At 36.4% G+C, this 13,426-nt stretch overlaps 1 protein-coding gene across 1 annotated transcript in view; it reads left to right on the top strand.

The window, feature by feature from the left end:
- The window catches only part of TPO (thyroid peroxidase), a 37,469-nt gene extending 24,764 nt beyond the window's left edge, over window positions 1-12,705 (top strand). Inside the window, exons 8-13 of the mRNA XM_066180556.1 lie at window positions 2,335-2,593; window positions 3,152-3,322; window positions 4,109-4,346; window positions 7,930-8,138; window positions 8,990-9,160; window positions 12,403-12,705. Of these exons, the coding sequence (XP_066036653.1) occupies window positions 2,335-2,593; window positions 3,152-3,322; window positions 4,109-4,346; window positions 7,930-8,138; window positions 8,990-9,160; window positions 12,403-12,557 (1,203 nt within the window). The 3' untranslated portion in view covers window positions 12,558-12,705. The remainder of the gene's footprint in view (window positions 1-2,334; window positions 2,594-3,151; window positions 3,323-4,108; window positions 4,347-7,929; window positions 8,139-8,989; window positions 9,161-12,402) is intronic.
- The last annotated feature ends 721 nt before the right edge of the window (window positions 12,706-13,426 follow it).

Raw genomic sequence — 13,426 nt, forward strand, 5'->3', positions numbered from 1 at the left:
TGAGCATATGGGCCTCTGTTTAAAACATAGTGCTCATTTGTCATAACTTTCCACTAATTTGTGCTGTTGGAACAATGACTGCCATGAGATAGTAGAAGTATTGATCTTATTGATCAAAATTGCTTTCTTCATGAGGCTTCTGTAGAGCTTCGATTTGATGCTATGAGGTGATGAATGTAGCCTAAGAGGAGCTTGGATTACCACTAATCTCATTAGTGTCACAAGGAGTTGAGACCACTCAGTACCTTGCAGGTTCAGATTCAGGATATCCACTTAGATTTCTTATGCTGCTGCAAACACCCAAAAGTTAGCTTTTTATTAACAAACATACTCAAAGTAAGCCAGAAATGATGGAGCCACTCGTTATACTAGTTTGTAATTTCTTTCCCATGTAGTCACTTTCTGTCTGGTTTTATTGACTTATTTTGCAACAAGCAAATTCCTTTGTTTCCACAGGAGAATCCCATTTATTGAAGAGATACTCTACTGAAAGAAAGTACTGTTCTTATTTATGAAAGAAAATAAACCTTTTATATCATTCTCAGAGAGAAGGGACTGCATGCAAAAGAATTTTAACAAAAAAAATTTTGATGCTTGTCAGTTGTTAACATCTTCTTTAAAATTTATATATGTCTCAGTTGTGATAACCTATATTGAGCCTCTCCTTGACTTCACACAGACAAATTTGGCCACATCCAAAGACTATACAAATGCCAGATGCTATTTAAGATGTGGTTCTTTGGCAGATTTCAGTAGTAGTATCGTATTCTTCTGTATTAGTAACAACTTAGCCTGTACTGTCTAAAACTCACTTTTACCTGATGGAGCCTCATTTAGCCTTTGGAAGTTTCCATCTAACAGATGCCTCTTCTAGTGCAGGAGGCAGGCATAAGACCTGTTTTTACCCTTAGCCTTTTAATTTTCATGTCTTGAAATGGCAATTCCTCTTTCCCTATCAAGGAAATTAGAAATGAAGATGTTGCCTGTGGAGCAAATGAAAAATATGAGTTGCCCTTTCCTTCAGGGAGTCTGGCCTTCCTGAGCAGCTTAGCTTGGGATTTCATTTAAAATGAGCAAAAAATTTAGTCATACCAGGATTTTTGTGTCAATGACTAACCTACTCCTCCATAAGGTCTTTGATTGTAAAAACTATACATCTAAAATTAGAACTGCTGTCTTGCAAAAATTTGGTGAATAAAGCAGAAGATTAGCTTTTCAAATGATAGTGTCAGTATTAATTTCTTGCAACAATTTTATTTGTTTCATATGTTGCATTAAAGAAGCTGAAAAAAGGATTCTAACATATTGTCTTTTATATATTTTGTTCACTGCACGGCCTAACCTGAAAACCTAAACCTCTGTCTTCTGAGAAAAGTGATCAAATTGTGAAAAGGTTTGCTTGTCTGTGCTCTGTGCCTAAAATAAAGATACAAGTTTTTTATAAGGTCATTTTATGGCAGCTAGTTTTTCAACATGCACTATATCAAGTTCAAAATTCATTTGTCTGTATATTTATTTCATATTATATTGAATCTGTGAGGTATTTTATTGAGTTCATTATGCTTCACATTTATCTCATATTGCTTTATTGAGTTCAGCATAGTCTTTAACCTACAATGCATTTTCATTTTATTTGGTACAGTAGAACATTTTCCCCTCTTTCCTTTTGTCATGATTACTCCTATGCTTTTTCATGCCACTGTAATACTATTACATTATAAAAGCATTTGACAGAAGGTACTTATCAGTCTTTTCATTTTTGAAGTGTATTTTTTAGAAGTCTAGAAACTAGCCTAAGTTTAGTATAAAATGTCTATAAGGGGATTTTGGGAACCGGTATTTTAAAGCCTCATCATTTCAAATAATAATAAAAGAGGATTTGTGTGACAAACATATGTCTGAAAATAACATCTGTTCACATTAAAAAGTGTTCTTGAAAGACATTATAATGCTTCTTGCTTTCATTGCCATTTTTATGGCCATTATAATTTACATTTTTAATCTCAGCACACCTCCTGTGAGCTGGATTAACCTGGTGGTTTGTAAACGAGCAGCACCTGCTAATCTCTGCTCAGGAGGCTTTGGTCTAGCATCAATGGTAAGACCCGACAGGGCCTGACTATTGCACTGTTCTGAGGCGTACCACGGATTCTCTCTGGTCATTTGTCTCCTTACTGCAAAAATAACACTAATATTGTTTTCCAGGAAATGCTGTTCTTACTTATGCTAAATGATTTGGCTTAGATGAGTGAAGAAAAAAGCACTTAGCACCTGGGATTCACTACTATTCATCTATAGAAAAGCTGAAATATGTTTCTTTTTCTTTTCTTTCAGATTTTTACTTTAAGAGATTACATTCCCAAAATCATTGGTCCAGATGCTTTTAATCTGTATATTGGCCTTTATACAGGTTATGATCCCACAATGAATCCTACAGTTTCTAATGTATTTTCAACAGCTGCTTTTCGTTTTGGTCATGCAACAATCCAACCAATAGTAAGGCGATTGAATGCACAGTATTTAGATGACCCTGAACTCCCAAATCTTCGTTTGCATGAAGTTTTCTTTAGTCCTTGGAGGCTCATTAAAGAAGGTATGGTCTTATTTAAACTGCTTCTGTTGCTTTTTGGTCTTTTTCTCCCCAGAATGTTGTAACTTTTTTCAAAATAACTTATCCTGAATTAGGAATGGGAGCATTTATTTAATTAAATCATTTATTTAAGTTGTTGATTGGATTCCAGAGCACTAAAAAGAACTTGAATTATTATTCTCAATTAAATAGTTGACTGAATCAGATAAACATTACTCTCCAGATTAAATCAGTCTGGTAGATTGGAAATAGAAGGATGAGTGATGATGAAGATGTTTCTGAACTTCTTTTTGTGTATGAATTTATTAACAGTTTGCAAGTTCTTTTACATCTGAAGGAGATGGAGCTTTTTCATTCCACTATTGCTTCCACTTTAAACTAAGGAGATTTTTGCATGTGTTTGAATGTAAAACATTCCAAAAACTGTGTAAAACTGTGTGGACAATGGTTTAAAACATAGAAAGTGTTTTAAAACACAGAAATATATATGTGTTCACATTTTTGATGAAACTTATAAGTGTTTATATATATGCTATAATACCATCATTTTAATCTTTAAAGGAGGCTTGGATCCTTTAATAAGGGGTCTTCTAGCACATCCAGCAAAACTGCAGGTACAAGGTCAACTGCTGAATGAGGAGTTAACAGAAAAACTGTTCGTGTTGTCCAATAATGGTTCACTTGATTTATCGTCATTGAATTTACAACGTGGCCGTGATCATGGACTCCCAGGTCTATTGATTTTTCTTCATTTTTTTCTTCCAACTGGTAACAGAAGTATAACTGCTTATATTTGGGATGTAGCTTAAGCTTTTAATAGCTTTGGTAATCAGAAAAGTCACTTAAGTCTCTTTTAAAATGTGCATTGCTAAAAATGTACATTCTCAACTTTGATTGAAAGTATTTGACAACTTTTGAGATTAAAATAATCTGGTAAATGTGGAATCTAGAAGAACAGTACCAGTGAACAGATCTGGGTGTGCTCAGTGTAGGTACCCCAGGTTGTTTTTGCTGGAACCAGCTTCAAGAAGTGGGGGTTTCTACCTGCAGCAGCCACTTCCCACCAGCAGGCTGTCCCCAGCCTGTGGGAAAGGTCAATTTAGGCACAGCCTCAGCGGCTCCTCCAGTCACGGAAGGTGTTGACAGATGTCTCCAAGAGTGAAGAGATGGCTTAGTTAGGTACACTCCACATTTTAAGCAATATTACATGTTTGTCACTGTTTTTTTGCACTAGATTTTTTACTCCAGTCAGCCCAGGGTAAGATTCAGCTAATAGTCAAGGAGTTAATAGCCCATCAGGCCATGGACATACCTACTTAGAGGAAGAATGCGGGAACTTAGTTCAGATCCTGCCATAATTTCTCTGATGAATTTAACCAATAATAGTAGACCTTTTTCATACGAATCTGTCTATGACTACGATCAAGATTGTCAAAATCCAGTGCTTATAAATTTATTGATTTCATATATCATACCTAACAGACAAATCTAATCTTCCTTTAAACATCATATTTGCAGGTTATAATGAATGGCGAGAATTCTGTGGTTTACCAAAACTGGAAACTCACACTGACCTGAATACAGTAATAAGCAATCACAATGTCACTGAAAAAATCATGGAACTGTACCATAATCCTAACAATATTGATGTTTGGCTTGGCGGTCTTGTGGAAGACTTTCTTCCAGGTGCTAGGACTGGTCCCCTGTTTGCGTGTATAATTGGAAAGCAAATGAAAGCACTAAGGGATGGTGATCGGTGAGTTTCTTATGCAGCCAAATCATGTGTAGAAACCCAGTAGAAATTCAGATTTTACAGACACTTAAATATGCTTCCAGGAAATCATTCCCTGCTCCTTGCACATTTTTGTCTCCTTCAGTTTTGTTGGGTGAGCTTTTGATTATTCTCCTTTGGTTTTAACATAGTCTCAATTCCAGATGACATGGAGATTGTTTCTATGGTACTGAGGTGTCCAGCTGTGCACTCCTGCTGAAAATGCAAGGTGCCACCAGAAAGTAATTGTGGCAGGGGCCAGTAACTTCTGCGTGGATGGATGTAGTACTGTGCAGGCTTCATTCCCCTTGAGGGGTGCCCTGGGCTCAGGAGCTGGAAGAACCTCAATATTTTTCTTTGGCAACTGCAGAAAAGTCAGATGGGAGAGGAAAAAACTGTAATTCAGGCTTCATAGAGGGGAAAATAAAAACACCTCATACTTGGCCTTATGTGAATTGGGACTGCAGAGTGTTCCTGGAGTTGGCTCATTGGACACAGCATAGGATGTCACTTTAACCAGCCCTGCACAAGTGCCACCGGGATTGTGTGCCAGTACAACCCTTCTTACCAGAAAAGAAGGAGGAATGCAGTTTCAGATCACAACAGAGTGCAAGAAGCTGTTTATATCCTGCTTCTGCTCATGATGCAATTATAAAACCAACCTTTTATTATTTCTGTTCTGTACTTGTGGCAGTAATTTTTGATGTCATGTGACAACTAATTTAAAACTGCTCCCATCATGCTAGCAGGGGTGTTTTAAGTACCTGGTCCTTACAATAACCTTTAAGCTCTCTTATAAGTCACTGTTACAGAAAGAAACCATTATGGAAATAATCATCCAAGGCAGAATTTAAATCTTAACTTTAAAAAATGTTAATTAATTAGCTCACAAGAAAAGGCAATGCTAATCATAAAGGTGGTATTTTATTTGCAGAAACTGTATAAACAACAAACATTCTACTCAGCTGTGTTAAAAACATGGTTGAAATTCCTCTGAATTGTACAGGCATACTTGTCTCTATCTGGGAAGGAGTATCTATGGAGGTCTTTTCAGCCTCCTTTCTATTATTCACTACCTTACACTGTTACTTAACATTCAGTGTCTTATAATTCTACCAGCGTTAAATAAACATAAGCATAATTTAATGCATTAACTCCAAATTGAGAAAAAGAGTTCTAATAATTCCCTGCATTTCTACCACAAAGTTTGTGGCAGCTAATTTAAATGTGAAATGTTATTCTTTCATTAATTAAAAAGAAACAACCTAAGACAAGTCAGAAGTATGTAACAACATGCTATAGTTGTCACATAATAAGAATGGAAAAGTTTAACACTCATTGCAGTGTCTGGTCAGGTAGAGTGCTGAGTGTTATCTGTAACTGCAAGGGGGTCTCTACATACACTAGATACCCTAATTGAAAAGTCTGTATGCAGGGATTTAAAAATAACTCTTCTAATAAGTTCAAAAATCAGGACTACCTGGAATTGTCATCTAAGTGAACTCCAAATTCTGATGGCCCTAAAACCTTTTTGTCAGTAATCTGACAAAACATAAAGTTTTCTTCTTTCTATCTACTGAACTCGGGCACTGACAACCACATCAACTGACACAAATTGTTTCTGATCCATCAGCCTTCTTTCGCCTCTTCCTTCTCTGAATATTTTTGCAATCTCAGGATTTGAAATATTTGGGCAAAAATTCTGAGGTTTTGTCATTCTTTGCGTAAGGATTTGGTTACCTGATACAGATCAAATGGAGTAAACCAAAATATTAAATAAACACCTATCTGTTAGGTAGATCAAAAAAAATCTTTTTTCATTTAGGCCTGTAGATAAAACTGAATTTTGTGATGAAAGTAGATTAAAGTACATTAAAGGGGACGTGACAGGTGTAGAACTGAGTGGACAAAAGACTTTGATGGCTTTGGTTATGGGAAGGGGCCTCAGAATCATCAGTGAGGTTTCAGGATGATCTGAGAAGTTTAGGAACAGTGTGCAGGTGAGGTGTAGGAGGAAGGCTCCTTTCTTTCTTTCTCCTTACAGCTCCTCCATCACTCCTGCATTTCTTGTCACAGTGCTGCTGAAGTGTGGGACATTTGCTCCACTCCTGGTTCTGTACATTGCCTCCTCCTTCAATGTGGGCAAAATGGGATGGGTTTTTTAACAAATCAGGCTTCTAAAGGCAACAATTGGCCTGCAAATAAAGCCAGTTTTCAAAAATTTCACATGCACTTACCTTATTTAGCAGGTATGCTCCTATTGGCAGCAGGATCTGATTTGCCCTGACAAGCCACCCTAGGGCGCCCTGGTAAACCTAATCCTCCCTCAAACACAAACACCACTATTAGACTTCCCATTTGTATGGTACCTTTACAGGCAGCTCATAAAAATCTTCAAATGCTGCACACGTACCAGGTTTGCATAGAGTCCACAGTCAATATTTCTGTTCCCTTCTAATCAGGCAAATGTAAACACAAACGCACAGACTTTCTAGAAACCTCAACCATGTGCCCCCTGTATTATGAATTGTAAGTCCTGTGTTAAACCTGAGGTCAGTTTGTACAGTGTGATCACTCCCATACTCTACTGCTGACGATACTCAGGCATGTTACCACCAATCCTGCCTAGCATTTGGGAAAATCCTAACTGTCCTGGCCTGAGTCCCACAGGGAGCTAAGACATGTAGCAGTGCTTACCACTGTTTAATGTACTAATAGAGGTGTTCTATCAAACTCTCCAGAAGTATTTTTGCCATCAATGACATGTCTTTATATAAAAAATGCTTATCTTTCCTTTTCTCCCCAGTTTTCTTTCCTTTTACCTTTAAATGTATGTGTATATGTGGATTCATACATATATATTTTATATAATATCACCATTTAATAGATATACCTTTGTAGCACCAACTGGTTCTTCTGTTGTGACACCACACTCCTGATCTGACAAAGATAAGCAGGTCTTGTCTGTTCCATACTTTTTGTATGATCAAAAACATAATTACTAATCAAAAACATAATTATGTTTTTCTACTATAAGAAATCTGCATATCTACAGATTTCTTAGCAAATTAAGTACTCCTAATTAACCAGACAAGCATTCAACAATACCTGTTTTCCTAGCAGCAATTCAGTAAGGGCAAGCAGAATTCAAAAGCTTTGGTACAGGGAAATCTATTCTGGTTCCTCCTGCAATTCTTCTGTTATTTATGCTTTAAACAATTTATGAGTGAACAGCACATATTAGTGTGTGTAGGAGTAAGGATCCAGTTCAATCAAATTTGTCTAAAGCTTTTTTCTCAGGATTGTAACTTTTGTGGACCTGTTTAATCTATGAGAAGCAATTCTGCTGGCTTTAACACATGACCTGAGTTGACCAGTACGCCAGACTCACACTAGCCTTTTTATGACTGATTCTGTGTGGTCATAGTGTTTACTCACTATTGTTATATTTCACCTATTTTTGCTTTAATTTTTATTTTTTGTCTTTTATATAAGGTACTATGAAGGTAAGAATAACCAGCTCTTTGAATTTGATCTTTTCAAAAAAAGTTTCTATCAACCTTTCCAGATTTTGGTGGGAAAATGATAATGTTTTCACAGAAGCTCAAAAGCATGAACTCAGAAAACATTCGCTGTCCCGCATGATTTGTGACAACACAGGAATTTCTCAAGTGCCAGCAGACGCTTTTCAACTTGGAAAGTTTCCACAGGATTTTAAGCATTGTGACAATATACCTGGGATGAATTTAGAAGCTTGGCAAGAATTTTATCAGGAAGGTAATCTAGTAGTTTCCAATCTTTTCTGAGGGTAGGGGAGGGGAGGGGACAGTAAGGAGCGGTTGAAGTACTGACCTTGGTTGTGGCAGATCTAGAATTACTGGTCTGGATCAGGCCTTTGGTATTTCTATCACTTAGACGTGGGCTTATGGAATCACAGAACATTTTGGGTTGGAAGAGATCTTTACAAGACATCTAGTCTCACCCACCTGCAGTGACAGGGACATATTCAACTAAATCAGATTGCTTAGAGCCCTGTGCAATCTGAATCCAAATGTTTCCAGGGATGGGGCATCCACCTCTCTGGGTAACCAGTTCCAGTGTTTCGATACTCTTGTAAAAAACTTGTTCCTTATATTTAATCTAAATCAAACCTCTTTCAGCTTAAAAACATAACCCTTGTCCTATTGCAACAGGTCCTGGTAAAAAGTTTGTTCCAATCATTCTTAAAAGACTTGTTTAAATTGACAAGCTGCAATTAGGTCTCCCTGGAGCTTTTTTACTCCAGGCTGCAACAACAATTACAACAACAACCCCAACTCTCTCAGCCTATCTCTTCGAAGGAAAGGTGCTCCAGCCCTCTGATTGTGTTGCCCTACTCTGGACTTGACCCAGCAGGTCCATGTCCTTCTTATGTTGTAATGCTAGTTTTATGAGGGTTATAAATCAAACCTGTGGTATTCCATATAAATTCTTTTCCAAAAATGAACTATTTAAGTCTTGATCACCTTAAAACATATGAAAAATTTCACTGAAGATAATGTTTATAGCAGTAATGGAGAATACCATCCATTTGGAAGTGTAAGATGGCAAGTTTTTAAAAGCCTGTAATACAAACTTTCTTTTTGTAGATGAACTATGTGGAGCACCAAAGAGTGTGGAAAATGGTGATTTTACATACTGTTCAGAATCTGGAAAACCTACGGTGACTTATACATGTCACTATGGATTTCAACTACAAGGGGAAGAGCAATTAACCTGCACAAGCAAAGGATGGAACTTTGAGGCTCCAGTTTGTATAGGTATCTATTATTATTATTATTATTATTATTATTATTATTATTATTATTAATTTCTGAATTTTCTAACAGCTTAAGTCCACCATTGCTCATTAGATGTGAATTCATTCCTATACTTTCTTGTAGTTAGCATCCCGGGGTTATAGGTGTAATAACACAAAATTGTAAAACTCCTGCCTCCAGAATTGCTTTCTCAATATCTACCCATCCTGATTCAGCAACCAAGTCGATGACAGGAAAATGGCACTAAAAATTGCCCAATTAAGCAAAAATCAATTTTATTAACAGCCTTTGGGGGGGAATGGGAAGGAGAAAGGGAGGAAAAAAAGGCAGCAAATCAGAATTATACATTGCTTCCTCCTACATTCGACATAACAGCATGACCATGACAGAGAGTTGTCATTTACTTGGCTTTGTGCCAATGAATGATCTAGATAAAAGTTGAATTCTGCACCACTAGGTCATGTGTCATCCTAATAATTTTAGTAAAAGTGAAAAAAAAAAAGCATTCTGTGAAGTGAATAAGGAAAATTAGGAAAACTAATAATCACTTTAGGTACAACTTCCCTGTCCCGAATAGCTGTGAAAAGATTTGCCAGAAGTTAATTACTTCTGCAGGTACAAAAGTAGAGCAGGTGAAAAATAGTAAAAGATATATTTCTGGCACATTTTCACAGGAACCCTTTTCAGTTATTTTAATAATTATTTCGTCTTCTGTTTTCTTTTCTGACTTTTACTGTTTAGTAGAATAGGTTAGAAAGAGAATGTAGCAAATATTTCAAGACTCTCACTCTTCATGCTATGAAGAATGAATTCTCTCTGTTCACATTTCAAATGTGTGTGTTTATAATGGGGGGGTGTACACATATACTCATATAGGCATGTATATAAGTATGTACATGTGTGTGTGTGTGTATATTCACTCTCCTTTGCTTTATAAGAGCATGAGAGAAAACGAAACCCAAAAAGGCCATACTTCAGAATATAATATGGATGGTGGTAAATTAATTTGAGTGCAAGTGCTGCAACTCATCCACAGTAAAGTCTGTTTATCGGTATTTTTGTGAAAGAGGAATAGAAAGCTCTTCATTCTAATTGTATACCTGGTATGGAAAAAGTGAAATAAAATTTGCAGCTCTTTCCTTTCTTCACATCCTATTTATCCACTGAATTCCTCCCATATAAATGCCATATAAAGAAATAAAGCTGTTAAATGAATTATAATAAAACCTTTTCAATAGATTAATGTTCTGGCAGCAAATGGAATAAATAAGTTAAATGCGTGAATCATTCCTTGTCCTAGTTTCTTTTAATATGTTCAGTAATGTAAACAAAAGACTGTATATCTGCTAAAGGAAAACAAGCTGCTGCATATATTAAAAAAGCAATGCCTTTATTAAAGGAAAACCACCAAAACCCACTTATGCAGATGCTACTTCAGTTTTACAGTAGAAAGCACTTTATTCCACGCGTGCCTGTGCAATATGTTCCCATTCTTTTAAATATTCAGCAAATTAGGGATAAATCAAGCAATATAATGAGGAGGATAGAGCTTAGCATTTCTGCAGATGGTTTCAAAATTATACACTGCTCTGGAAAAAACAGAGTGGCTTGCTGGCAAAAGCAGAGGATTCTGAGAGCTGTTAATTCCTGCTTCCTAACTTGGGCTTTGACTAATATCATTTCTATTGACTTAGGAAAGCATTTAGTGCTAGAATATGCTACCTTCCTTTATATTAAGTGATGTCATACTCCTGATAGATAACCCTTTACTTTGCTTTAGTAAACTACTGCTCTCTGAGTAGCAGGGTAGGCTGATCAGATCTGACATATGCTATTTAGTGATGAAGAAGAGTTGTCTAGTTAGCAGAGAGCATGGCTATGGACCTACAGAAGTTGAAGCAGCACATTTGAATTACAGGGCAGGCAAAGGTGCAAGTTTTCTTTCCGGGATGGTGATTAAGTCAGTGAACATTAACTCAAAATGTATTTTTGAAGGGAATAAGACTCAGAAATCTTCATCTTGAAAAACAGATTCTTTTCCTGCTTCAAAGAAGTGTTATGAAAGTTATTGTTTCTTAATGGTTCTGAAGTTTTAGATTTTTCCTGCATGATAGTCTTTTGACTGTCTTAGTTGACAACTGTCTTTGGGCATAGCTATTTTTTTCTTGTACTAAAATTTGAGAGAATAAGGCTTGATCCTATTTCCAGTGATGGAAAGTGGTCTCAGTGACAATGCTAAACTAAGTCAGTAAATACAGGTGAGTTTCTAATACTGACTGAAAAAAAGTGAAGTAGCAGATCAAACATTGTGATAGAGAAGGAAAGGAATAAAACCAAAAAGAGAAAACACTGAAGACTTGACTAGTTGTCCACAGGGTTTGCAGTGCTTCACAGGACCATTAGTCAGAGACATTAAACAAGCTGTCAGATATACAAACCCAATGGGAAATTACCTAAAATAAAACTGGACACCTACTTTAAGTCAACTGAATTCAGTCATTCAAGTAAATATTACACAGAAAGAAGAAAGGTGCAAAAATATGAAAAGACTCCTTTCTTTCCCTCACTGAGTACTTTCTGTTCTGCACTGCTGTTTCCCATTTCGTCACATACTCAGAAAGCGAAAGATCTTGAAGGGCCGCAAGAACAATATGTGTATGTGCATTTTCCAATGGATAATTGTTCATCTGCTCAACACTGCTGGGATATTGTCATTTTACAGAATTCATATAACATCTAGAAACAACCACACTTGCAGTGATATCACAAATTATGGTTATAATCAGGTAATCAAAGCTAACCTGAAAATTTGGCTCCTCAAAATCATGCCTAGATGTGTACAGAGCTGTGTCTGCATTACTATTTTAATTATCTCTGTAGAGCACAGGATGAAAATTTTTATAGAGAAAGTAAAATCTTAGGACATAAACACATGCAAGGAGAGCTCTCAAGTTTAGGGTTTGCATTTTTGAAAATTCAGCCAGTAGATTTTGGTGGATTATGAAAGCAGTTTTTTTCATCATTTCCAGCTTTAAAAGAAACAAACAAACAAACAAACAAACAACAACAATAACCCCCTACTTTGTCTTTAAACAGTAACAATACAGATTTTTATCCTTATCTGTCTCAGTGAAATTGTACAATGCCTTTCGTTTATGAATCCTTGTAAAAATTGTTTATGAGAAATTAGTAATCCCTTTGCAATTTGTAATTATTATTGATCAGTGTGTACTCCTTTGCAGACATCAATGAATGCGAAAATGAAATTAATCCACCATGCCCTCCTTCTGCTATATGCATTAACACCAAAGGCAGCTACAAATGTACTGATTCCTACAAGCTGGCAGAAGATGGAAGAACATGCATTGGTAATGGTTGTGAACCTACTGTCCATTAAAACCTTATCTGTTCCATTTTACAACACAGTAAAAATAAATCAAATTGCATTTTATTGAAGAGCTGTTAACATAAGTGAACAATCTCTACACAACCATAAGCATAAAGATACAGACAGATTCTGTAAATGAAGGTGTTGAATAAATAATACTGATAACATAAATAAGCCTCTCATTTCCATTCCTATTGTATACAAACCACTAAGTATTTCCTGACAGTGCATATGAGGAGGGAATCAAATTTTTCTGAGTTTCTACTAGTTAGTATCTAAATTCAGCATGTAAATATTACTAAGTTCCACCCGACACATTCCAAAACTGTCCTCTTTCAGAGGTAGCAGAAATTATGCATTTTCTTAGGTTTTTTAACTTTTCAGCATGCATGGAAGACGTATGGCTAAGGTTTAGGGGGAGTATGAGTGCAGTTGCCCACTGAATCTGAGCAATACCTGTTCTGGGGAAAGCTCCCTGAAAACCTGCAATCCAAACCTTGCTTTATGTAAGTGCCCAAGAGAAGCATATAATGTTTAAACCACTCATTTGATACATGTGTGCTGTATGCCACACAATCATAAGTACACTGAATCTCACTGATGGCACATTACTTATTTCCCATTTTAGCAAATTCCTTGGTTATGATGTGTGGTTGTACTGTCCCTTATTATTAACTGCTCTAAGAAAACACAAGGTAATAATTCCCCAGTAAAAAAATATCTGTTTGCAAACAAACAGATATCTTCAATGATATGCGGTGCATCCAGTCAGTTTCCCAGCTGTGTTTCAAGGTCACATGAGCATATCCCACCAGTGAGACCTCATTTCTCACATGACACCTTAAGCAAGGTCACGTGACTTCATCAAAGACCCAGGA

The sequence above is a fragment of the Chamaea fasciata genome, unplaced genomic scaffold, assembly GCF_029207755.1.
Source record: "Chamaea fasciata isolate MVZ Bird 193981 ecotype frontalis unplaced genomic scaffold, bChaFas1.0.hap1 SCAF_3, whole genome shotgun sequence".
NCBI lineage: Eukaryota > Metazoa > Chordata > Aves > Passeriformes > Sylviidae > Chamaea > Chamaea fasciata.